General features: G+C 42.7%; 1 protein-coding gene across 9 annotated transcripts in view; it reads right to left on the bottom strand.

The window, feature by feature from the left end:
* PAX2 (paired box 2) overlaps window positions 1-27,125 on the bottom strand; it is a 99,183-nt gene that overhangs the window by 7,115 nt on the left and 64,943 nt on the right. For 5 of the 9 annotated variants that reach the window (XM_066323945.1, XM_066323946.1, XM_066323944.1 and 2 more), the window contains 4 exons: window positions 21,540-21,715; window positions 19,561-19,687; window positions 6,992-7,201; window positions 3,173-3,274 (listed from right to left, as the gene is read on the bottom strand). In XM_066323945.1, the coding sequence (XP_066180042.1) occupies window positions 3,173-3,274; window positions 6,992-7,201; window positions 19,561-19,687; window positions 21,540-21,715 (615 nt within the window). The remainder of the gene's footprint in view (window positions 1-3,172; window positions 3,275-6,991; window positions 7,202-19,560; window positions 19,688-21,539; window positions 21,716-27,125) is intronic. The other 4 variants (XM_066323950.1, XM_066323949.1, XM_066323948.1 and 1 more) reach the window with 1 other exon arrangement.

Here is a 27,125-nt window from a genome sequence, read left to right as displayed (position 1 = left end):
CAGCAGACAAGCTTTTCTCTAGACTGTGCAAGTAGAAGTCTAGTGAAAGGTTGTCATGGGTAGAACATAGAAGCTTTGATTAGCACTGGTTAAACAACCTTCTCAGAAACAGTTTTCCACTGGAAAATACTGTCTCATTGAAATGGAAATGTTTTGCTCGAGCTTGTCAGCTTCAATAGAGATTTGAAAAGAAAAGTTCTGAAGTTATTGCAAATTGAAACAAATTTTTATGTTTCAACTTTCTTGTTTTGTTTCATTTTGCCTTTCTCAATTCATTTAATTTCCTTTCAGTTCTTTCATTATTTTAATATGTCTTGACATCTAGAACATGTTGATGTTACCGAAATATTTCATCCTGATGTTTGCAGATTGAACCGTTGCAAGGTTCTGACTCCTCATACCAATGCAAGATGAAAACAAATATCAAGGAATTAGAATTTTGAATGGGTTAGAAATCTGGTTTATGAACAGTTGTGTGTTTAGCTCTGGACTTTTGTTTAGAGAAGAAAGAGCCTGTTTCCCATGTTTTCTCACATGTAAACAATAGGTTTGTTTGCATGTTACTATGTTTCTTAAAGATACTGCCTGAGTTGTCATCTTGCCCGCTTCTTGTTTCCAGTGTAGTTAAAGCACTGACCTCTGAACTTTTTTAGCCTGAGGGCACATAACAAACCATTGGCATCATTGTATTTGATTGTTCAAACTGGACTCCTAACAGAGGTTGCAAGTCAGCACGGAGGATTAATCTCAGGAGGCCTATATTCTGTGCAATCTGTGCTCAGGGAATCTTTACTAACACTATTTCTCGGCATCTGTATTTAAATCTTATTGGTTTAGTCCTCTAATACAGAAACGATGAGGCATGAAGTGAGCCTAGCAGGTGGCAGGTTCAGAACAAATAAAGGATATAGTTTTCACAAAATATGTAGTTTAGCTACAGAACTTCTTGCAAAAGATTTCTATGCATGTTAAAGGCTTATATGGGTTCAGGAGACATTTTTTGCATTTGTAGAGGGAAAACCTATCAAAAGTTTAATATTAAATAGAAAGATACTAAGTCTGGCTTAGAAAGTCTCCTAGCTGCAACATGGAGGCTGGGAGATCTTTTGAGAAAGTACCAATACATGCATGCTCTACTCTTACAGCCTTCCTCATGTTTCCCTGTAGGCCCCTGACAAAAAGAAGTGGCTGCAGAGATCTGCAGAGTGACCCATTAAAGCAAAATCTTCTGTTTCTTCCCAGGAAGCCTCTTTATCTCCATCTTGTTGGCCTCAGTCACACTAGAAAACAGGAAGAAAAGGGCTTCCTGTCTGGGTCTGACCAGTGGGGTGTGACTGAAACAACCAGAGCCTGATGCTCTGTTAAAAGATGCAGTACCTACTGCAGAATGCCCAGGTAGACCACTGGAGAAAGTCCCTCTGATTGAATGATGACATCAGATTTAATGTGAAGATATCCATTTGACCACAATAATTTTGTTTTACGTTGAAATATAACTTAACTTTTTTCTGTATAATTCTGTTCCTTTTCTATTGGGGAATATTTCTGGGGGTTTTTTTTGGGACACTACTGTCTTATATGCAGCCTCCACAAAAAAGAACCGAAACACCCTATTCTTGGAGAATTGATCCCTTATTTAAGTGGTCTTAAAATTTTTGTCCCAGTTTGGAAGTCAGTATCATCCTTGTCATGAGGACATTAAACTTACACAACCTAAATATTGTCAACTGAATTTACCTACTGTTACTGGGAGCAATTGTGTGAGGGGTGTTAATTGATTTTATATTGTCTTAGTGTTTGTCTGATTCTGGAGCCAAACCATCTTCCTGAATAATTTAGTATAGGACATGCTCTAAAATTTGTCACTGGAACAGGTTGCCCAGAGTAGTTGTGGATACCCAATCCCTGAAAGTGTTCAAGATCAGGCTGGATGGGGCTTTGCACAACCTATAAAGATGTCCACCCATGACAGGGTGGTTAGACTAGGTGACCTCTAAGGTCCCTTTCAACTCAGACTATTCTATGATTTGTCACTTAAAAATGATAAGACTTTGACCTGAAAACATTCCCTAACAGTTATACTTTCACTGTCCTCATTGAAGTTAATGTTCATTTAGCTGACTGTTCCAAGTTCTGGATGAGGGTTAAGTTAGGCTTTCCACTCCTAAGCCCTAGCAAATCATGTGATGTTAATTTAAGAGCTTTCCATCCTCAACTTTTTGCTGCTTTGGTTCTGGACTCATCTCTTCAGAAGCAGAGGTTGCAGAATGGGCTGTGTACCTGCCCCTTAATCTTCACAACTCAAAACTATGGGCCATAAAAAGCAGGAATCAGTGGCAGATGAGTTCTGAGTTCTGACCTACCATGCCTGAGAAAAGAAAATCTGGCCTCTTCATTTATCTACTGGGTACAACTGTCATCAGAGGAGAGTAGGTAATAGAGCCTGAGGTAATAAACTCTTCAACTGTCCTAGAGTAAGTGGTCTTCTCTTCTTCTGAAAGAGTGGGAGAATCCAAATGCTGAGATAAAGTATTTCTCCAAAGCATTGGGTATCAAAGAAAGAGTTTGTCTTTGGAGTTAGGATTTGGCTGATAGTTTCTTGGGTTGGAGGCACTATTTTACAAACAGGAAGTGGTTAAGTAGTTGGTTGTTAAAAGTAAATAGTTAGTTTCTTGTGAAATGCTGTTAATAATTTCTGAGTTTTAGTAAGTTTAGGCTATTTAGACAGTAGGTCTTCAAATTCTGCAGGTATTAAATTATCATTGGTAATTTTCAGCTTGATGCCATGGCTTTAGACAGAAGGTGAGTTGTCACCCTTAGTTAGTGGATAGGTGAGTATCTTAAGCCATGAGCAGTACATAATAATCTGCATGGGTCATTGGAAATAATTACATTAGTTAATGAATACTAGGGTTAATTAATTACCAATTAATTGCCACAGGTTATAGCTAGCTAGCTGCCATAGCAGCAATGAATCAGTTACTAGGGAGAAAGAGATACATTACAGAAAGGGTTGTTAGCTACATTGGTTATAGGCTCCTGATGGTTTCTTTATGAAAAGACCAGCTCTTCATGTCAGCAAAGCAATAGCCAAGCCAGCTGTGAAAGCTCTCACAATGCTGGTAACCATTCAAATGTGTGCACCATTACTGAGGGTTGGCAGCTGACTTACCAGGAACCATTCCTGCAAGAGTTGATGTTGGGTAGCTGCCTTGTCCAGTTGGGGGTACATGGGGTGGGTAGCCAGGCAAGGTGGTACTTGCCATATCACGACCTGGAAAGGGAGAGAATCAGGACAGGTGATCAATGCAGATAACATCTTTAAATACTGATTTGGTATCACCTCTTGTCCCACTGTCACATGGCTTGATAGGCAACTACTGCACAGCCTTCTCTTACATGAACTCTGTTCACCCACGGAAAATTCTGGGTGAAGACGGGGGAACTTTTGTTTTCACCCTGTAAGGATGCATTTTAAAACTTAGCTTTGATGAGGCTCAAAAGACTTTGGTTTGTTTAAGATTTTGGATCTTTTTTGACTAAATCAAAGTGGCTCTGATCTGCATAGAGAATGGCAGCATATTCATTGCCAGAGTAGCTGAGGTCCTGTCTATATGCTGTGGATGCAGTTCCAAAACGGTGGTGATGTTGCTTTAGGGCGTGATCAAAATGCAAGGCACTGGGAAGTGATCCAAGAGTTTTCTGTTCCTGTCTCTCTTCCCACCTTGGCCATTCACCTGCTGTTGGTTTTAGGCAAGTCACTTTACCTTTCTGTGCTTCTTTTTATGCTGCAAACTCTTTGGTGCAAGGGCACACTTTTAGAACATTTGCACAGTGCTTACCATGAAACCAATACTGGTTGGATTCCTTCCAGGTTCTGGTGTACTATATATAATAATAGGATCATGCAAATTAGTTTAGGTCTCACTTCATTTTTATTACAGGTACAAGTTTTTGTTTATAATACTTGGTGATTTCTTTTCACCACCAAAGAAGTAGAGAGGGGTGTGGACTGGGTGTATGATTGTAGTTTATTTTTCCTCTCTTAGGAAGTGCAGCTGGAGGCTTCTTGGTTGATGCCAGAGGCATTTCCTCATTTGGACTGGTTAGCCTGAAAATGGGCCAGCCAGAAGGGCATTTGCTGTTAGTGCTTATTGCATTTAAATGAACTAAAATAATCTCAGAAGCTGCTGGGAGTTTCAAGCCAAAGCAAAACAAAACAAACAAAGAAAAAACAAAACAAAACAAAAAGCTAAATAAATTAAGATAATCTTTCCCCCACAGCTGCTGAGAGATTTACAGCTCAACCTCCAACACTGCCTACAGAGATGTCAGCCTGTTCCAGACATCAAAAGCCTTTCACATTCCCTAGGTGAACTGTAGCTCACCAAGAAGTTTGTGCTATTTGTTGTTCTTTTGTTAAGTTTTGCCTCTCCTGACTGTTCTCTGGAGGGTGAGAGTCTTATTCACCCTTAGGAGTGACAGGTTAAGTATAGCCCATTTACACCACCGGAGTCACCGGAGTCACCGGAACCAGTGCTGGGATATGCCAATGAAAGAAGAAGCAGAGTTGGTTTAGCTCTACTACCAGCAGAATGATAACTGATAAAAGCAGGCCCTCAAACAAGCATGAACCTTGGCTGGGGAATCAGAAATAATTAACAGTTACAAGGCAAAGCAAAAACTAATAAGCATGGAACATTAACCTGAAGGGAGGAAGTTTCTCTGGGATGAGGTAGGCTAAACCAGTGCCATTGCTTTCACAGCTCTTGAGTAAGGATTACTGAGGTGATTTACTCAAGAAAACAGAAATGCAAGTTCATTCTTTCTCCCTGAAGAGGTTCCTGATCACTGGCTGATGTTCCTAGCTTATGTCCTCTTAGACAACTGAGCCATTTTCCAGCCACTCCCCAATACTGAATAAAAATAAATACATAATGTACCAGGGATTAATATTGTACACTCTTTTACTCTTTTGTCACCATCATTTATTTAGTGACTTGTAGCTTGTAGTATGTAATATGTTAAACGGTATGAATAACACCTAGTAGATGTAGGGTTTTTTCTCACTTTGGTTTAAGGCAAGAAATTTTTATGCTTAAAATTCTTGGTTTTAGTTTCAATTATTGACAGGCCTGAGAAATAAGAACAAGTGATGAGTGAGAAAACAGTGTCACTGTAAAGTTAGAGATAACATTATGTAGCTGCAGGCAAAATTAATTCATTTTGACACTTTCATTTAGGTGGGATACACTCAGTCTGCTACTTGATGTGTGCACTTATGCCCCTGTGTTTTTATTCAGACATGAGCACACAGAGTTTGATGTTCAAAACTGAGCATGGAACATTCGTTGGGAAGTGGTCATTTGTCAAAATCCCAGTCTTGAAAAAGAAGGTAAGGAACAAGTACTGTATCAGTAACATAAGTAAGAGTCTCACAGAGAAACTCTTAAAATACTGTTACATATAAAGAGGCTCCTTCCATAACTCCTCTCATTACAAACAGGTTATTAAATTAAACAGATTATTAAATTCTTGTTTGGCAGGGCTATGGCAAAGCTAGCTCATAACATGCTTCCAGCTGCAGCCATTCTTCCTTCTGCAAGAACCTTCTGAGTGAGGAACAGCACCTGAATCATTGTGACATTGTTTGCACTTTTGAACGCTTTGTCTCCTGTATAATTCCCTATAAGACTCCTAAGGCACATGCCTCTTAAGAAACACAGTGCCTTTTAGGGTAGAAGATGGTCATATATAACAGTATCCCCAGATATCTGTTGGAGAGTCAGGAGACTTCTTGTCTTAGGAAGTGCCCAGAACTCGGGAAGTGCCCAGAACTCAGAGGCTCTTACTGGCTGCAGTAGGTAGGACCAAGGTAGGACCAAGACAGTCTTATAAACACAAGTCTTCTCTGCTGTTACTTGCTGTTTTCCTACATGGAGGTTTAGAAATGGAAATCTCACATGACAAGACAAAGGATATTAAGCCAAAAGAGAAAAATAATATTGAAGCATGAAGGAAGCAGAGGGAAGATATGTTTCTTAAGTATTAGGAACTGTGGTCTGCACTGAGACTTGTCTGTTCTGAAGAAGTCCAGGTTATATCCTTTGAAAAATGGTCAGTGGTCACCCAAGATGATACCCACTATTTCACCCAAGTCACCTCTGAGATTCTGCAGCAATATTGCTACTGTCACCTTGCTCAGGAGTTTCCCTTAGTACCTACCTGAAGCTTGACCTTCCTCCTCATCTTTCCCTCCTGCCTGCTCCTCATAAATGCTGCCATCTTCTGCAACCTATTTCTTCACTTCTGCTCTTCCCTTAAAGGCCACCTACCTCAGCTTTGTATTCCTTTGGCAGTAAAACATACTCTCACACATCCTTCCTGTTCTTGACATTCAGACATGATGCTGGATTTCTTAACTGCTTGGTCTGCGTCAGCTGGTGTGAAGGCACCAGCTCACATTGACACTCCCAAACCAGGTGACTCAAATACTGCTCACAGCATAGCTATGGCAGTGCTCACCAACCGCCCGTGTCTGTCTGACTTAATAGTTGCAACCCATGCTGAACAACCCAGGCAGGTCTAGAGCTGGCAGGGAGCTTCATGCTGCTGTCATCTACCTTAGGCTAGCACACTGTTAAGTGCCGGCTGTACTCAGGGGCGTTTTGGCATTGAGGCAACACAGGATTTTTCTGTATACATGTTTCTATACTAAGTCCCAAACCCAATCCAACAGGGACACCAAGTTGCTTCTAGGTAGCTACAGCTTCTTTACCCATTTTATTCTAAAAATGAAGGACAGGCATGAAAAATTTTTTGATTCTTCATGGAGCTGAGAACATATGCTGCAGATACAGACCTGGAACATGATTGCTCTGGTTCCCATATGCATTCAAAGAGCTTGCAGCATTTACTGGCCTCCCCATCAGACGAAACTGAACCCCTTGCCTACAGCATCCCCACTCAGTTTGTGGCCAAGGCCGGTTACCTGCTATCAGAGGCTGGCTGCTGGACTGCCCAAAGTGGGCACCATGATGAAGGAAGGCACTGTAGCAAGGCGTGGACGCATCGTCTGAAAGGGCCATGTGGAAGGGCTGAAGATCAGCCTGCCCAGAGCCGACCGGCGTGGTGGGGGTGAAAGGGGTGAGAGAGGCTCCATGAGGCTCTTGCTTTATACTGAGGGGAGAGGAGAGGTTTTCTGTGGTAGGGTAAGGGATGGACACAGACAGACAAAGGGAACAGGGGAAGGAAGAGGAGGGTGGGGAAGGGAGGAGAGGAAGAACAAAATGGGTAAATGAAAATGGAGTGGTTAAAATCTACAGGGAAATTAATTTTAAAACAAAAATAAAAATAAAAAGGCTAGGAGTAGATCAGAGGAGCCAGTGCTGAGACAACAGCAGTAAATGTGCCTGGGGGCTAGGCTCGGACTGCAGGAAAGCCTCTGCGGGGCAGCAGGATATGAGGGGAATGGAGTGCAGTGGCAGAGAGGGGGAATGGGAGGCAAGAAGAGGAGAGGTGAGGAAAGGAACATGCAGGAGAGGGAGGGAGGACAGGAACAAGCATAGGATTGGGAAGAAGAATGCTCCGAAGCTTTTGTGCTCCCTTTCCTGCTGCTTTTTCTTGCTGGTCAAGGGCATATGAAGATGCTACACTTACACATTTTGGCCCAAGGAATTGCACCACTTTTTCTCTTCAAACCCAAGGTAACCTTTCTCAGGAGAGTAGCCTTGCTATAAGCATCTATTAAACAGATCACTGGGTGTAATGGCCAAAACTTCTCTAGCCAAATTTCATAAAAGCTTGACAAAAATGGTATAGCGGGAGTTTGAGATTAAAATACAAATGGGACTGTGCAATTAATAGGTGGATAGACAGATGGATCAATCAATTGATCTTGCTAACAGTGGCACATTTTGGAGATTTAACCATAAAAGCAGTCAGGGCTAACTCTGATTGTTCCCAGAGTGTAGTTTTGCCAGATAGATACCTTGACAGAGAGACATAATGGAAGAGAGGAAATGTGGAGGACTTATAAAAGGTCTAATTTTCATTGTTGTTTGCATTGGGCCTCCATTTCTGAGGTGCAGGTTTTCACAGGCACAATGATTCAGCTTTGACACTGCTCCTAACTTGGCTGCCAAGTAGGATGTTTGGGAATTGGAGAACTCTGTGACCTAAAGCATGGGTACTCCAGAACACCCATGCCATTGGGTCAGCAGTAATAGAGTCCTGTATTTGGACACCTGAAAGCAAAGCATGGATGATGTGATCAGATCCAATCCAAATTTTCTAGCAAACCATCCATCCTCAGGTAAACAAATTCAAGCCAATAAATGAAAGCCATCCCTCTGCTGTGATGGCAGCTATTGCCAATGGCCTATGAAATAAGTTAGTTCTGGTGGTTTTGATTTATACAGAGAAATAGAAATGTGACATATAATTAGGTCATAAATCTGACTTCATTAATGTAGAACTGGCTTAATTAACTTTAGGCACCTTGTTCCAAGGCTGTAGTGCTCACCTAGACAATAAAGGGCTGGACAATTTCTCTCTGTGAATGCTGTTTATCCTGAGATATTTGTTTCCCAAAGATTTGCTACCTGGCAAAAAACGATAGTTTGCCATCTGTGTTCTCTTCCAAGTACTTCTAACACGGGTGGCCAGCAAAGGTCTCTCATCACCAAGACTTCTTTGCAGCAAAGACATATGCTGATTTCAGTTAATTGGGAAGGATCAGTCTTGGCCAAAAGGGATACACTTCATTTAGTTTACTAAGTGAAGTCACAGGTATGCTAAGTGAGGATCATAATTTCTTTTCCCTTTTTGCTAGAAAGCTCTGTTTGGCAAGGACCTTTTGTGGAGGATATGAGGAATGGAAATTGGAGTATCTGGATTTTGTTTTACAGTTTATTAAAGCCCCCAGTGTAGGCAGCACATCAGCACCCAGCTTCTGCTTTTTACAACTATACACTGTCCTACTCCCATTAGTGAGCCTTCATGTGCCAGAGGCAGTCTCTGTAGATCAAGAATCCCCCCAAGCTATTTTTCCCATCCTCTGTCATCAGATGGGAAGGAATGCACAGATTTACTTTCAGATCAAACAGGCAGAGTCACCACCAGCATTCTGGGAGTGCTTGAAGCCTTTATCCAAATAATGTTGATACAAGATAATTTGGATGAATAGACCTATCTGCAGGCAGAGGGCCAAATGCTCCCTGGGCTTTCACAGGCTGTGAGTGAAGTGATATTTTTCAAGGAAGTCATTTGACAGTGATACGTAAATAAACTAGGGACACTTTGGTCCTGAGCATTTTCCATACTCCTTTTTCAACTCTCTTTATTATATAAGACACAGCAGGTGTGGTGAGCTGCTGAGGAGGAAAGGGCAGAGAATAAGGTGGACATGGAAGCGTGGGTGGGCAGAAGCAAGAGGTGCTATGGGCAGGGGTTAATCCTGTTTGCACAGCCCCCAGGCACGTTTGGTTTCCTAGTCCCTCCCCTGCTTTATTTCTCTTTTAAAGCATGGAATTTTCAGCTATAATCCTTCCTAAACCGCAGCATTTTTCAGGCGCTCTGTGTAAGTGAAACCATAATCTCTGGTAAAACAGACCGCTTAAGCTGCTGTAGCATTAGGCCAATCTGATCCAGCCCCTGGATTTCCGCTCTGCCCAGCCACCACAGAGAGGATTTCAGCCTGAAAGACTGTGTAAAGCCCTTGCAATGGGAACAACAGTGCTAGGCCTTGCCTTGCAAAGCTGGGAAGGGTTAAGGGACCAGGAGCTATTTGTCCCAATGTTGTAAGGCTGTTAAAACCCCTGTCAGACTCACAGTGGAGATGAGCCCAGCCCTCTCTTGAACACATCAAGGCTTTTGAAGAAAAATTCCTTGCACCTTCCAGAGGCATTGCCACTTACTCAGTGTTTGAGGGGATAAAGAAGTCAACAGTAACATGGCAAAGAGACTTGAGCACAATAATGCTAAACACTCTTCTCTCTAAGACTAGTGGAAAGGAGGCGAGGATAAGGTCAGACAGCAAATGATTGCACAACCAAAACTCAGACTTTTATGTGTCTATTTATCTGTCTGTCTATCTTCCCCTGTCTATCTTTCCCTCCACACTCTGCAACTGCACAGACATAATTTATATCCCATGTATCTTTACTGATGGATGGCATTTACCATTCTTTACTCCTTTGTTGTCCAACTCTCCACTGACTAAAAGCACCTGAGTTCTGTCTCTCGTATAATTCCTGCCACTGCTTTGCTGGAGTAATTGCCCCAGCAGTGAATTATAGCTCCAAAGCATGTCACTGTATACGAAATCAACTGATTGATCTATCTATCCACCTGCGAATGGCACAGTCTCATTTTTCACTTTAACCACCTCAAACTTCAGCTGCATCTTTCATGTTTTCAATTTTGATTTTCTCCATTCTCTAATTCTTTCATGTTTGTGATGGAGAACTTGCCCCTGCCTATCCTAATTCCCACTACTGCCAGCAAGCTGTGGAGCAGTGCCATTTTGGCTTGCCTATGTTTTGTTGGGAGTGTTCCTCAGTAAGGCTCCTTCAGCAAATCCCAAGGAATATCTTGCTCCTAAGACTGTAATACCAACCTGTAATCAAATGGTAGGGGAATGGAATGAGTTTGCAACCCCTTTCTAAAGCAGCAGATTTCTATTCCTGCCCCAGTCTCCTTTTTTCTTCTAAAAGGCAACAGTATCCTTGTTTATAGGTGTCAAAAAAAAAAAAAAAAAAAAAAAAAAAAAAATCACCCACTATCATGGTGGGGGAAACTTGAAAGTCAGCAGGGTGAGGATGCAGCTGGAAACATAGCAGAGGACAACATTTTGTGAATCACCTACTCCTCTCTTTCTGACTGTACTTTCTGAGTTACGGTTGTTTTTCTTTCATTCTCACCCTCTCCTCTGTTATTTTGGCAGAGAGCAAGAACTGGTGATCTCTAGCCTAAATTCCCTACTGCGAATGAAGGGATTTTGGGCAGACAGAGTGAAAGGAAGATTCACAGCTTTGGGTTCCTACAGACTCATCTCAGTTTTTATCATGCTCTCTCCCACTGAAGGAAAGGGAAACGAGGGGGTAGGGGGTGCTGGTTGCAGGACTAGATAAGCTGCTTGTTTTTCATTGCTGTCTTCCTGGAGGATAAGCTGTCTGCATCCAGTGCTCCTTTTCTTTATAGTACACAAAGAATACCAAGATGGCACATCCACGCGTGAGGGATGGCTTTTGCACACCCACTCAACACTTCTTACCATCTTGACAATGTTTCCTGTTCTTTTTCTTTTCCTGAGATCTCTATCAAATATTTGTATGACCCCAGTGCCCCACCCTTTACAACACATATCCTTACAGCATTGCTTAGGGATCACTCTTTTATCTATGAGGAACTGAGCCCAGAGAAGAGTACTCAAGTTCGTGTAGGAATCCTGTGCCAAAACTGGATCTTATCTCAAGTGTTTTGAATTCTATCCTTGTACCCACCTTCGACGCATCTTTTTCTGTATTTATGTTCTCTATTCCTTGGAAAAGTTTCATTGTAGTAAACAGAATGGGACTGGGTCCTCAGAACTCATGTACTGGTGAGTTTACACTATAAGCAGTGGAGTTACATCACTTTCTCTCATGTGGGAATCTTGCCTGCAATTCCAAAAGCCTCCAAATACAAAAGACCAGACAGAACTCACAGCATATTGTTTGCTTTTGCTTACTGTCATATCAGAAGAACCACTTTTTCTATTCTTAGTTTCCTAGGTTTTCTGTTGTAAGAGCATTTTGCAAGCTGCACTGAAAATAAATACTGTCCTGTTTATTTTTCTTCTCTGGTCATAACAGACCTTTGCTAGAAGAACTTACAGGTGTGCCAAGATTAACCTGCTTCTCATTATACCTTTCTTGTCTTCCTACTGGCTGGAGAATGAGCCTTGTGTGTTCAGGTTTATTTTCTGTTTCTGACACATTTATCCATGTTCTTAGCCCATTACATTGTTGAGGACATGTTTAAAGAAGCAGCCTTGGACTGCTTCCCCCTAAGAGTCAAAGCTGTTGTGACATCACATCCCATGTCAAAATTTGTAATCTATTTACCGTATTTTCTTCATTAAACTGAATGTTATAAATCTAGATTCTATGTCTGATCTGATAAACTGTTTATTTCCAAGTCAACAGACCTGCTAACTCTGTATGTTACTTTGAAGAGAAAATTTTATATTCTTCATATAGAGTAAAACATGGATCTTCCAGTAGACCTGTGATCTGGACTTACTCTTTGAAGCTACTGAAATACTGATTAATCACTTGAGAACTCCACTGAAGTCTGTTTCATGTGGCTCTCAGTACATTTGTGTAAAGATGGAACTAAAGAAGGAAGATATGCTTTGGAGTCCTGGGTGGAGGGGAGAAAGATGTGCATGCAACTTGTGCACTTGACAAACAGAGAAGTTCAGTGGAGTTTATATTGTCTCCCTTCTTGAGTCCCAGCCCATTGGATTTGGCAAGTTCTGCCTGTTTTGAAATGTCACATGTGCTTATTCCTTCTTGTTTTGTGACTTGAGTGTTACTTCTTAAGGAAGATGGTTTTGAAATATATACTGGGCAATGCAATTAGAAGTTGTTAGTTTTTCAGACAGTCCTCATTATAGGTAACTCCAAAGTTCCACGATAATGGTATTTTACTGATCACAAGATAGGATAGATCTTCCTTGGTAGCCCACAGCAGTTGCAAACTTAAGAAGATGGGACAAAGATTACTCTAAACTTCTCAATTTTTCTGAAAGACTGTAGTGGGCAATTTTGGTTACACAAGAAGTGGGCCTGATTAAATCCAGTACAGCTGATGGACACCAAAAGTTATTAATGTCTTCTTAACTCAGGTATAAAGCACAGTCTCTGCTACTCTGGGAAAATGTCTACATCGTAGGAATTTTTATCAAAATCATACTCATTGAATCCTTCATTTAACCTCAAAAGAAAAGGCAAAACCTGAATTGCTGGAAAGACAATACAATACAATTATCTTCTCTAAAAAAACTCCCCTTTTGTCCAGCAGCATAGAGTGTGGCAGCCTGCAATGCTGTCCTTTTGCTGAAGAAAATTTGACTGGGAATAACAATTCACTGCTATTGTCATTATATGACATTATTTTCATTCACTGCTATTGTTCACTTAAATGCTAATTTAAGGAAAGCAAAGATATTATTTCTTTTGGGCCCATCCATTTCTGTGTTCTTCAGTTGAATATGCCTTTAAAGCTCACCAGCTGCTTTCTTCAGCATCATAAAGTTACTGCCAGTGAAAATTCCACTGAATGCATATAAATAGTTTATGTGATTCCTTCTCCTCCACCCCATTCCTGTCTGTTTCAGGAATCATTCATCTGACTATCTATCACTCTCAGCCATTTGGTCCCAGAGAAGAATAGTAACACCTTTTGCTTTTACAAATTCCTTGACTAGATAAGAAGAGATTATCTCTTCTTAAGGAGGCGAAACAGTTGATTCAACTTGGAGGTCCTGTGGACTTCTGCCTTTGCCAGTTCCTCATCTTAAATATGAGAGGCTCACTTACAGAAAATACTGCCTTTATTTAGTGAGGCAGGATAGTAACAAACATGTAGCAGATGCATGGATGATTATCATATTCCACTTTCACAGCATTGGAGCATCCAGAGATGTGCCCAAGAGGCTGTTTGCTGGTGACTGCAGCCATGCTGCTGGGCTGCTGAGTCTGTGCAATCTGCCATCACCAAAGCTAACTTGGGCTCCCCAGCAGTTTGCTAAACAAGTTTTTCTAAGTCATATTAGTCAAGCCCTGGCCAGGGCCATTGCTTGCTGGTATCAGAGGCTAGAGTAGACTGGAGTAAAACAGGAATTTTTCACCAGTACAAACAAGGAAAAGGGGAAGGAAACAGTTCTCACTGTAACATTATAAGTACAACTGAATGTAATGGTCAGTTTTAGTCATGATTTAAAACAGCAAGCAGGATCAACTTGTTTTACATTTCTACTGTGAGGCTGTTTTCTACAAGCTTGAATTTTATGGGAGGTAACAAATATTTTGACAAATATAAAATTCACCCTAAACATACTTATTTCAGAAAGTAGATGAACTGCACATTTATTTAAGCAATTATGTTGTTTAATATAATTTGTCTTCACATATTATTACATGGCAAAATAGTGAATGATGTGTCCATATTATTATTTTATTAGATTATTAACTTTTTACTTGTTATCTGTGTCAAGTTATATTTGGATGGAAATTAGAATTAAATTAAAAACAGTATTTGTAATTATTCATGCTAATTAAATAAAATGACCATAAGTTCCCTGACTTCCTAAATATATTAGTACAGAAGAAGCAAGCTTTTCCAAGCAGGTTTTGGATTAAAAAATTATTTATTAACTGGAGGAAAGGATATCTATAAGGAGGAATTTGGACTGGTTTAAGAACCCTATTTTAAGCTAATAGATTTCATCCTCTCATTCCAACTCTAATTCACTTAATTTGAGGAAAACAAATGTTCCTGCTTTTTCAAATCCTAGTTTGTTTCTTATTTTAAATGACCAGGTTATTGAACTGAACAAAATTCTCTTTGGTTCACTTGCTAATTTGAAATGAAGGAAATACTGTCTGTTCACTTTGAAGGAGGCTAAAATGCTCAAAGGATTGTTTAGCATTTCAGAAAATTTTTGAAAGTGTCTGGCCCATGATTTATCCATGATTAGCATCACAGCTTTCCTGAAAACTTTCATGGAAATCAGATGCTGTTTGAGTACTACTTTTTTAATGTCTTTCAAGTAATGCAAGTATCCTTTTTTGTCAGTAATTCCAACTTTTTTTGGCATGCATTCATGTATAAATTAAAAAAAATAAACTGAAAATAATCTGATCCTATGCCAGAGAGGGGAGGTTTGGAGGAAAGTAAAATCTATGAACTTTTTGTTTTCGTGTATCTTTGTTCAATACATCATGCGTTGTCATCAGGATTTCTCACCCTGGATGATATTTGTTGCTTTAGGGAAAAAAATATTTCCCAGAGAGAAGAAAACATTTTCCATGTAGGACATGATTGCTGTTTTGGTGGGTGGTGATGACTTTAAAATTCCTATTAATAGGTGCTAACTGTAGCACAGAAGCACTCATAAACTTCCTCACAAGAAGAGAATGGGACACATATTCCCATTTCAGTCACAGTAGAGTTCCTGAAGTGATTTTTTTTTTCATCTTGTCTTTTACCTTTTATTTTTCTTTGTACATCTCATGGATTATAGTGGCTGGCAAACAACATCTAACAGTAAAACTGCTGGGATTCAATTAAGGGAAAATTTTCTTCACCTTTGCTGTCAATTTATGATCCATCCAGTAGGTAAATCCTCCCCTTTAGTAGTCTGTTAAAGGTTTCAAGCCATACATGAGAAGTCCATTGTGCTCTAGTACTGTCTCTCTGTTGGGCAGCTCCTGGGCTAGATAATTGAGTTGGAAAGGGCTCTATTCCCAAACTGTTAATCTAAGTCCCCAGAACTCACAACTTGCTTTGAAGACACCTCACTTCTTTGCTTGACTATTCTAATGGCTGTGACTTCTGGTGGGGCTTAAAGATGGAACTCAACCTTTGTTCTCATCTTGATTCAAGGCTTATGTGAACATCCTTGTGCTTTTATAGTATTCCTGCTGCTAGTGCCAAAATCTTCACCACTCACCTCCTGGCTGTTGAGTACTTACCTAGCTGTTGAGTACCTTCCAAGCTCAAATGTCCATGGAAAAGAGTGAATAAAAGAAAGCTATTGAGATTTACCTAGTTCTCTACAGATTTATACTCATCCGCTTTGACTGTTTGCCTTCAATAGAAATGATTGAAGTAGAACAACTCTGAACAACAGAATTCTTGTAACAGTGTTCAGCTACACATACTTGCCTTATCAAGGCATGTTTGAGCTTGGATCTTTGCTTCTAGGAATTCTGATTGGTGTCCAAAGATATTGTCCAAGAAACTGAGAGGGATCTACACCAATCCAGCTATGAGAGCCTTGCAGCATTAAGGCAAGATGCTGCTTGCCTGCTGGCCTGTGTGTGCAGAAAAAGGTGAAGTGGTCTTCTCAAGCAACTCTTAAGAGCTTTCTCTCTCTGAATCTTCACAAGGAAGTTGAAAATTTCTGCATTGTCTGTTGCATATGAAGGACAGCAGGGTGTGTTTCCTAGCCTAGTGTCCAGCTAGTCCCTAAGTGCAACTTACTGAAGAAAATTCCTTGCACATTCTTAATAGGGAGAAATGAGGATGACCTGTCTGCTCCATAGTAAAGAAAATGTTTTTGTTTACTTGCTTTCAGAGATTTGAGTAATAAATGGGCCATCTAATATATTTTAGTAGAATAATTGTCTGAAAGGAGTGTTTGATATTTGCAGTACTAGGTAAGGCTGGGCTGTACATAGCTGTGGTGCTAGACTGTGTCTTTGAATAGATGCCCAAGGACTTTGAGGAAGGCCTTTGGCATGTTGAAAAGGTGGCTGCCTGTTTTGCAGCACTTCCAGCTCTTCAGTTCCAGGAAGCCCCCAGACAGATAAACGGACTTCAGCAACACCTTAATTATCTCGTTACATTTCAAGATCTTAGATAGCTGCATTTTGTTGAAATTTTGGTGGCTTTTTGAGGGGTGTAGTCTCAGAATGGTGTGAGCTGAAAGAGCTTGCTGAGGACAACTAATCATGAGCCAGAGAGAAGGATGTTCTCTTAGGTCTTCAGAAAGGACAAGGATCTGGTATCATACGGCTGTAGTTTGGAAAGACCTAGTGATACTTATTTCTGTCTGGGAAGACTAAGCTGGGGGGACTTGCTTGTAGACTGAAGCACTAAATCTCACATTGTGAAGTGACTCCACACAGAATTTGTGCCCTGATGGGATAGATTTGTTTCACATTTGTTTCAGGTATCACCTGAATTCACAGACTGCCCTGGGACAAAAGTATGAGACATTTCAAGGATGATACCATAGCAGCAAAAGAGGTAGCCAGCAATTCAATATTTACTATTACTCTAACATCCCTTCCTGGGAGCAGGACCTGGGTGATACCAAAGAAATCTGCATGCCTCTTCCTTAATCTCCTAGCTGGGGTAGATCAGGAGGCTGCACTGAGTTCCTCACTTCTCTGGTCCTTCCTGAAAGTGTTGCCCAGCCCCATAGCAAACATATCATGAATCATTCATCTTTAATAGATTATGCAAATTGAGAACATCAGATCAATGAAGATCAATACCTGCAACCATTTAATTGCCAGCAAAAACATTTTAAGAATGAGCATTATCTGAAGCCCTTTCTTGGGTAATGGCACCATTAATCCAAACATTGGATCCTGGCCTAAGTGTACAGGAAAAATTCTCTGCCCCTCTTCCCTTGATGCCTTTCAGGGTGTTGAGGGGCTTTTTCTTCCCCTTTTCATTTCCAGTTTCTGAGTTTCTCCATCATTACCACCAGTGAACAGCTCCCAGTGCTAATAGTTCTGCTTTTGTTACTCTGCACTGATTGAAATGTCGCATACAGATTGAGATGTTAGTGCTAAGTTGCCACCTGGGAATGTCAAGCTGGGTCTGAAATGAACTTTTCTCACTCTTGAATCCAGATGGATCAGATGGGGATGTTCTCAAGCTGAGCTGGGAGTGTGGCAGGGAACAGAGTAAGGGTAGCACAGGGTGGGCAGGACATGAAGAAAATTTTTTTCCTCAGCCTATAGTCTTTTCTGTGAGACCAAATCTGTCTCCTGCTGTGCCCTTGTGAGAGTCATGTCCAAGGCTTGTGTAGTGTCCCAGCCTTCAGGAAGCCTCCACTCACATTAACAGGCTAGAATGCACCATCTTTACTTGGGCAGAAGAACTAAAAAGAGCTATTTTCATGGCCTCTTTGAATCTTAAACTTTGATTGTAGACATACCACCTTTACATTTAGTCTTGCTCTCCTACTGGCTTTGCCCCTCAAAGACAAGAAGATATTTCTTTTAAGAGATGTGGGTCTTTTAAACAGTAGATGAATTCCAGCTGAGTTTTGAAATACAAAGAAAGGTAGAACACTTTCGCCACAGCTAAGCCATGTTTTTTATGGTTGGCTAAGAAACTGCATGTCTACAAGGATTCTGAATCAAGCCTCATAGCTGTAAAATCCATGAAAAAGGTCTGGGATGTCATGCTTTCTAGACACTTCCTGAATAATATAGCTCATCTCCCATGTCCTCCACAAGATTTTGCAGACCTCACACTGGATGTTCTCTGTGTTTAAATTAACTGTTACTAGTCCTGCCTGGTCCCAAAGTGCTTGGCAGCCAAATTTGTGTGCGACAATATGCCTTTTCTCAGTGTTTGCTGAACAAAGTAATGAGTGCCTGCCTCAGCCATGGGCTGCTTTGACATTGGGGGCTATTAGCTGGGGCTTCTGCAAGAAAAAATTGAGATACAAACTCGAGTGCTCTTGATTCTGTGCCATCAGTGGACAACTTTTTGGTCAAGGGGCAAGAAGCTTCTTCCCTTGCTAACAGGACTTAGACTGCTTTGTCATGAGTTGTTTCTCAACTTCTGCCATGAGGTTTCTAAAGGGGCTACAGAAGTTGTTGAGAAAGAGGGATATATCAAGCAGGGTCAAGTCACTAGAGCCGTGCAGCCACTTTAGCTAGCCAGGAGGAGATGTGCAAGTCTGGTAGCTGTGTGAACAGCCACCAATGGCAACTAAAGCCTTGAGAAGAAGGGCTGTGGCACTGAAATACTTCCTTATGGCTCTAGACACACACATGACAGGCAGTCTAACAGCAGCATCAGGACAGTGTGGGAGACATCTGTGGTCCCAGGACAACCTGTGCCACTCAGGTTCAGCACGTGCCACCAGCAAAAAGGAAGTTTCAGTGAAGCATCTGCTACAGAGATTGCCTCCTATTTCTCTGTGTCCTGGCTTGTCTGCTTTCATGTCCTTGCTTACAGTTTCTACTCTCTCAGACACACCTGAGTTAAATGTGCCCACACATGAGGAAAGACTGTGAACAGATTTTTTGCCAGCTTTCCTAAGAGACTCATGGGCTTAAGGAGGAGGGAGTTCAGCAGTTGCAGTTCAGCAGATCTCAGTATTTAATTTGCAAATGCCCCTTCCAAGTGCCAGAGCTGAATAAAACTTAAACTATTATTTCTCCAAAAGAAAACCAAGTGGAGATCATGGGTAAGACATGACCCTCTTCTCAGATACAAAGGAAAAAATCACAGTACATATTTGGATATACTTGTCCTCCACCAACATCCCAACCTTAAGCCCCATCTGGGCACACAAGTTCATGATTCACATCTGGGTTTGCCTGTCTTTGAGTCACACCTGGACACATCTAAGTGTACCCAAAACTGCCAACACTCTGAATTTCAAACTTCTATTAAACCCTTATATTCTCCACAGTCTTTCTGTCTTTCCTTGTTTGCCACAGAGGGGTATCTTGCATTAGCAGAAAAAGCAGAAGCTAATGGTGATGAAGGAAATAAATAAAAAGCTTGGTTCTGCTGTTTGGTCAGGCAGCTTACCGGTCACCACAGGGTACGTCTGGGGTCCTGACACATTTGTCCCCAGGTCTGGGTTAGCAGAGGTGGATAGACTTGATTTGACTTCATCGAGACCAGGGGTCAGAGCTGGGAGGGAGTACTCATTACCCTGGGGAAGAGAGGAGAAAGACAGCTCGCTATTGATGCAGTGGGAGAAAGGGAAGGGTGTACAGATGGGGGGGAGGAAGAGGAGAGATGCAAACCCCTGCACAGATGGAAGAGGAGGAGGAGGAGGAAATGGAGAAGATAAAGTGACAAGAGGGTTGAGGAGGATGGTGAGGGGTGGGAGGGGGCATCCTAGGATGAACTATCCCACCTGCCTGCTTGATGCTGTGAAAGGGAATAAAGGTGAGGGATCTGGCCTGTTATCTGTGGTATGGCTGAGCCTTCGTTCGGGTGCTGTGGGGATGCGGATGGCTGTCTGTGCCAGCCCAGGGGAAAAGAAAGGGGAAATCCACATCCCCTTCTCTTAGCTGAGTGGAGGTGGGAGGTGTTTGCTCTGGTGACAAGGACAGCTGGGGCATAGGACTACAATGACATGACTAGGACAGGCAGGTTGTAGGAAGCAGCCAGTGTTGGCCCACTGTCACCAGGGTCTCTGCCTGGGTCGCCTGCCTCCCCTCCACTGTTACCTCTGTCCTAGCTTTTAAAAACAAAGAAGCCTCATCCCCTGCCTCTGTCACTCTGTTCATTGGGGTATGAAATTGGGGAGGGGGGAGCCACATGGCTAACAGAAGGGTGGGAGGGGGAGAGCCATTGAATCTGAAAGGGTGTCCTGTCCGAAAGGCTCTGGTAATTGCCTTTTTATTGTGGCAGCCTCCAGACCAGACGCGGGAGCTGGAAAAACCAGGAAGGCTACAAAACAGCAGGAAAAGTTGCTCTGATTAATATTACGTTAAATTAAAACTGATTTTCTGCTCTTTCTCCTCTGTTTTTTTCCATGCACTTCCCCAACCCCCTCCCCACATCTTCCCCTCCTCCAGCAGGTTCAACGCATGCTGCCCCCTCCCCGCCCCTGTCCCTGCTTGGCTAGGACTGCCTAGTCATTTCCAATTCCTTCTTGTATTGATCTTCCTGTAGAAATCAGTTTTGTAATTAGCTGCAAATTAGGCCTTCTACTGGGGGTGAGCCTGCCCCCTGATTTATCACCAGAGTAATTCGCTGTGATCGGAGAGAAATTAAAATGAACTCAATTAGGCTTTGGATTTGCTTTATGGGCCCTGCTCAGAGTTTCAGGGGGAAAAATGACTGTGCTGGTGCTTAATAGTCTAATGAAAGTAAATAAAGGTTATTCATTGTAATAAACCCAGGGACTCTGGGATGAAGGGAGTCCACAGCCAGCCTCTCCTTCTCTTCCTTTGTTGGTTTATGGCTTGGGGCGGTTTAAAAAGACTTTTGATTTTCATTTTATTAAGACAAACAGCTTTTGGGATAAAAGGCCGGGAGAGCGGGGGAGTAAAGGAAAGGTGAGCAGAGCTGCAGAAGTGTGGAAAACTATGTTGGACATGAGAGTCAGGTCTCAGCTTTGGGCTATGAAGGAAAATGATCTATTAAAACCCAGCCCTGTGGCTTGCTGGTCCCCAGTGTGATCTCAAGGTGCAGGTGTTTCTGTGCAGTGCTGCCTGCCAGTGAACATGGATAGGGGTGTAGGCATGTTCATGGCAAGAACAGGCTGGCACACAGACAGGTGTGTGTGCAGAGGGAAAAGAGCTCATGGAGACATAGGGAGAGCACAGTGTACATGTATATGGCAAGTTCACAAGGGGAGATAAAGCTTGAGTATACAGGAGAATCAGCACAGTGATACAGTTACAACTAGACAGGACTGTAAAAGGTACGTGCAATAACAGGTCAGTGTCAGAACAAGGGATGGAGAGGGGGAGAGGGATTTTGGTGAGGGAATCTCCCTGCCATCATCCTCTCAGTGCCTGTGGGTTCCCATTACCAGGCCAGGCCCTCACCTGCTCAGATTTGATGTGCTCTGATGTTTGAAAGACGTCAGGGTAAGAAGGACGCTCAAAAACTCGATCTAAAGCTTCCAGCTGCTGCTGGGTGAAAGTGTCGCCACGAAGGTGCTTCCGCAAACTGTCCACGCTGCTCTGGGAATCTCCATTGGGAACTGAGCCCTCGGATACATCTGCAGGGCACAGAGAAAACAGGGAGTTAGCACCACCCTGGCTTGGATTGGTAATGGATGCAGGACAAGGACAGAGTGGGAAAGAGGGAGGCTCTGTGCCCCCACCCAGGTAGCTGTGCCACTCTTGAGGGAAGAGGAGGCTGCAGAGGTCCAAGAGGAGTCCCCTCCTCTTTGATGGAGTGGCCAGGCTGCTCCAGTGGGTTCTGTGGGATTCTCCTGCCCAGGATGTGTGAGGCTGTGGAGAATGGTGCTTAGCTCAGAGATGAGTTTCGGTTCCGCTGATTTTCAGTGTTAAAAATTGCCAAATCTCCACTGCTGAGCATAAAATGGGAGCAAAGCACAGCGATTAGCATCGCTAGAAGACCACTGGAGAGGCAGTCCAGAGAGAAACAAGAGTGCTGAGCATGGGCTGTACTGGAGAGGACTGAGGGAGCCTGCAATGGGGAAAAAGGCTGTCTTACAGTTTGGAGGGGAGTCAGTCTCTATTCTAGCTCCCCAGTCCTATGAGCAGCTATCACCGTTATAATTTCATTTTCATCTGATCATATCCTAGATGAGTTTTTCATCCCCCTTAGATAACAGGAAAATCTGGTTTCTGACTCCATGTTTCACCAGAGACAAATCTTTCCCTGTGGGGCAGCCGTCCCATCCAACATATGTTGGTTTCTGTCCCATTCACCTATGTGTAGCTTGTGATTTATCATGTGATTTTCCCGTATCTCTGTTATAAAACTCTCTGCAAAATGAGATGAATCTTTGTCTCTGCCAGTCTTCCTTCTTACCCAAAATGAATTATTGCATTACAAAACCTAGTCCTGCTCAGTGGGAATCAGCCTTCCTGGTGTTACTTTGTTCTTACTAGGAATATAGCTGCCTTCTGGTAGAAGCTTCCCTAGAAGTGCATCTCTGTCCCTACAACAGCCCTCTGATACAGTCCAATCTCACAGCAGTGCCTCCTGCCATGCTCCAGGGTGTCTCTATTTCTGTTGTGCCATCCCACATCTCTTACAGCCCACTCATCCTCTCTGCTGTGAGTCTGTTATAAATGCCCTGACCCATCCAAAGTGAATTTTTTCCTGTGATAAACCATCTGATCACCTGTCTCAGTTTGGGTTTGGTTTGTTTTGTTTTCCCCTTTTATCCCCCAACTCAAATGAGATGCATTTTTCTCTGTTATAACCCCTTTTTATCTTGAGTGAATGTCCTGCTATTAGCATCTGTCATATCCAAGGTGAGTCTGTCTGTTATAACCTCCTGTCCCAGCTGAAGTGAATCTTCCTCTGTCATAATCCCTCATCTCATCTGAGGCAAGTCTTCTCATTATAATCTCCTCCAACTGTGCTGAGTATCTTTCTGCTGTCACATCTCAGTCTAACTTTGGTGTGCCTGGTTATAATCCCCTGCTTCATCCATGCTGATATACCTCCATACTCTGCATGCTGAATCCTTACCTACTGTGCTCCATCAGACACATTTCTGACTGCCTTATCACCCTGACTAACCTAAGATCAGGTTCTCCCTCTTGTGCTGTAATTATCTTCCTGGTTTTTCACTAATATGCCTCATACTTAAGCCTTTCTTAGTGGCCTCCAGTCTGTGAATATCAGAAACCTGCTGTCTGTCAAGAAATTGGTCAAGGGTTCTGTATAGACCTTTTCCTTCCTCCGTGCAATCGTGATGTGTTCATGGACACATCCTAGCGACCTGAGGTGACATTCACTGTGCAGCATCCAGAACAATGCCACTCTGCTGCTTCCTCTTTTAGCTCACAGATAGTGCCAAGATGGTATTTGCCTGGCACAGCAAATGCCCAACTGGTGGCCCAGAGTTATGACTGAGCCTGCTGCCTTCTGGCTATGAGATATATCCGTTTATAGGTGATTATACGATATGATATAATCAATAGTACATTATATACAGTAGCGTAGTACAGTACCACTCACAAGACCATAGAAAATATTACATATTGATTTGTCCCTGCCAGCAGCCTTCCCTCGAGCAGCCTCTTCTCTCTTTCTTTTCCACCCCAAGCCAAAGCAGGGCTGTTTACTGGCACTGATCCCTGGAGTCTTCTCCTCTCCCCAGGCTTATTTGCCCAAGAGAAAGTTATCAATTTCCTGAAATCTGGAGCTCATGACAGATTTGACTAAGGAAACAAAGCAAGGATCAGGCTTGGTGGACTGCACACTGTGTGGGTGGGCACAGTTTTCATGTTTTAGATGGACTGGGCTGTTTCTGCAGGTGGTGACTTTCAGGAGGATTGGAATTCTGGTCTTCCCTGCAAAAAGCTAGCACAGAACTCGTGGGTCCAGACACAGAAAAAAAAAGTTTCTGCATCAGCCTCAACCTGTCTGCAGCCTGTGAAGTTCATTGCTTTTGAGGCTTTTTCCACGTGTCAGTCAGTGTATATGATTGTACGCACCATGACACTAATGCACATGGGTATTTTTGCAGTAGATGTTTATTCTGTTATTCTTTAGATTCTGCATCACAGTACATGGCTGACCAGGCATTTGTCTGTGGGTGCTGGTTTTGGCTGTACCTGATTTTCAAGGATGGCAGTTTGGTGTGAGTGGACAGATGTACAGTAAAACTTCTACTGATTGTCATTAAACTAGATTTTACCCTTAGTGAGTTGCCCTGAGTGGTTACGCAGATTTGTGCACACATGCACAGGTATTTTGCAATTCTGTCTGCCTTTGGAGCCCTGTGCACATGTGTCTTCTGCGTGTGCACAGGCCATGCCTTTGTGTGAAGAAGCTGAAATCACAGCTTTCCTGAGTCGCTGTAAGAGCTTCTTTTCCTTCATTTATTCAGGGGCCCTTCAGATCTTGACAAATCTGTCACTCTAAATTTGCGAGAGATTATGGTGCTCTCTGCCTAGCACGGAGAGAGGTGATATATGATATCTGCTGCCCCTATTGATTGCCTGATCTGGTGGCAGAGGGCTGGCGAAATGAACTTGAAATGAACATCATGCCTCAACTCATTGTGCGTATAATACACTACTTAATCCCACATTTTTGAGCCGCTATGGAATTCAATTGATCAATCATGTCCCTCTGATAGTACTGTTTTAGGGGTTATTGCTGCTCTGCTCACTGACCTTTCTATTTTTTTATTTATTTATGTCAGAGTGTGTGCGTGTGCACGAGCACACATAAGCGTGTATGTGTTTGGGAAACCCAGGACCAGCTGATGAGAGAGGATCTGTACAGTCTGTGGGAAATGAAAGACAAGGAGGAAGGAAAGAGAAGGGTAAAGAATGGGATTAAATAAATAAGAATGATCAAAGCAGGCAAATGGATAGAGAGGGGTGCAAAAGTTGTAAGGAGAAAGACAATGGTTTAGTTTAGGTGGGAATTCCTGGAGTGGAGAGGGAGGAAGGAGGGGGATAGGTCACTCTGCCTTAGCCTATACTTTAAAATCTGTAAAAGGAAAGAAACTATTGACAGAGGCCTGTAGGGTACCTCGAGGTGAATCTTGGCTTAACAGCTTGCAGTAATATTTGGCTTAATAATGGTAGGACACGTGAATCTCAAACTTCACTGAGCAATTATACGAATTGTGCATATATATTTTACTTATGAGGCAGAGAAGGTTTCACAGAGGTGATCCTGAAAGATTTGAATATCTTGTATTGCAAATGTTGAGACATTCACAGTCACAAATTGTTTTATTCTCTTCAAAACCAAATGATTGTAAGCCCCCTATGTTTGTCTTCTGGTGTCAAAACCTACAGAGGATGTGTTTTCATTTGTTCCTTGAAACTCCAAGGGCTAAACACTTTTGTCTGGTTTTAGATCAAAGTTGCAATTCTCATCTAAGCGTATGACTCTATAAGCTGGACTATCAGGAGAAGCTTCAAATAGTGTAATACACAAAGTATGAGAGCTGACAGCCATGTGGGTGTGAGCAAAGGTGGGAGAAAAGACCAGAGAGGACTTAGGGGAAGAGATGGAGTCCATCAAAGGGCTGTGGGTGCTAGTGAAGAAAGGGCTTATGGGGAAAATTTGAACTGGGAAAGAGTAGCAGATCCCATAAGGAATGGTACTTTGCTGAGAAACAGGCACTTCAGCTGATGAAGAACAGTGCCAGGAGTAAAAGCTTAAGGGACAGGGATTTGCCAAGAAAGCAGATATTGGAAGGAGTCCTGTTCAAGGGGATAAAGGAAGGCTTCAGCTGCAGGATGAGTCTGAGGATGCCACCTGGGTAACTGTGATAACTGTACCCAGTAGGAAGCAGCACCATCACCCAGTTCCCTTTAGTGGCAAGGGATACCTCTCTCCTAAATTATAAGAATCTTAATGAACAGATTGAGAGGCAAACCATGGCCTCAGTCACTGTGTCCTTCACAAAGGCACCCATTGCTGTCAGTGTGATCAGGCCTTGCAAAAGTGACAGGAAATATCTCTCCTCTGAGGGACAGCCAAGGGAGTACGTACAGTGAATATTCAGAGTAAACCCTCAACACAAGACACAGAAATGCTCCACAGGTGTCACAGAAGTATTCTGACAGATAACAAGGAAATGGTGTGCCAAAGAACAACAGAACAACCTTAACTACATCTAATACAGGAAATATGCCCATTAAATAATTCCAAAACAAAGAGACATTCTCAGGTCTGGAAGCCACAAGGACACAATAATGTAAAAGTTGCACAAAGTAGCATAATTCATTCCTTCCCTGGCTACAAGTGACAGACAGAACTCTTGCTCAGGGTGGGACAGGACCATCTCAACAAATAACTCAGAAGTATTGCTGGCATAGGGAGATTTTGTGGCACAGAAACATCTAGGAAGGTCATGAGAAGCTGTGCAGCTACCACACAAACATGAAGATACTGCTCTATTTTAGGGAAGGGGCTGTTATCCCTATGGCATGTCTGCCCGCAGTGTCATGGGGCCCTGATCTCAGTTGGGCCCTTGCAGCTCTACCAATAAAAATCACAGTCATAATAAAAGCGAATGTGACTGGCATGAGAACTGCCAGCCAGGTGACACAGCAGAACCCATCTAATTGTCAGAGGCTGCGAGGGAAGCACAGCTGTCTGATGCAGTGGTGCTGAGCTGGCTGCTGCAATGCTGTCCCTCTGCACCAGCGAGGCGTCCCTGTCCCCTCCTGCAGCCTGCCTGCACCATCCCTGCCGGGGTGCTTGATTCACAGCAGCCCTCTCCCATTCCCTGAGCATTTGTTGGCTACATGTGCTGCCCCTTCCCAAATCACACTTTTGTGTTAAGACTGCTCTTTCCCTTTTTCCGATTTCTCCTCTCTTTTTTCCCCCCTCTGATGTGTTCCCGTGTCCCCACGCAGCCCGGGCCTGTCAGGCAGCTTTCCTGTCCATCCCCGGGGGCCTTTCCCCACGCTGCCAGTTGTTGCAGTTTCAAACTCAATTGTTCTCCTCGGTAC

The sequence above is a fragment of the Sylvia atricapilla genome, chromosome 8, assembly GCF_009819655.1.
Source record: "Sylvia atricapilla isolate bSylAtr1 chromosome 8, bSylAtr1.pri, whole genome shotgun sequence".
Lineage (NCBI taxonomy): Eukaryota > Metazoa > Chordata > Aves > Passeriformes > Sylviidae > Sylvia > Sylvia atricapilla.
The sequence above is the reverse complement of the archived record's forward strand: the minus strand, read 5'-3'. Positions and strand labels throughout refer to the sequence as shown.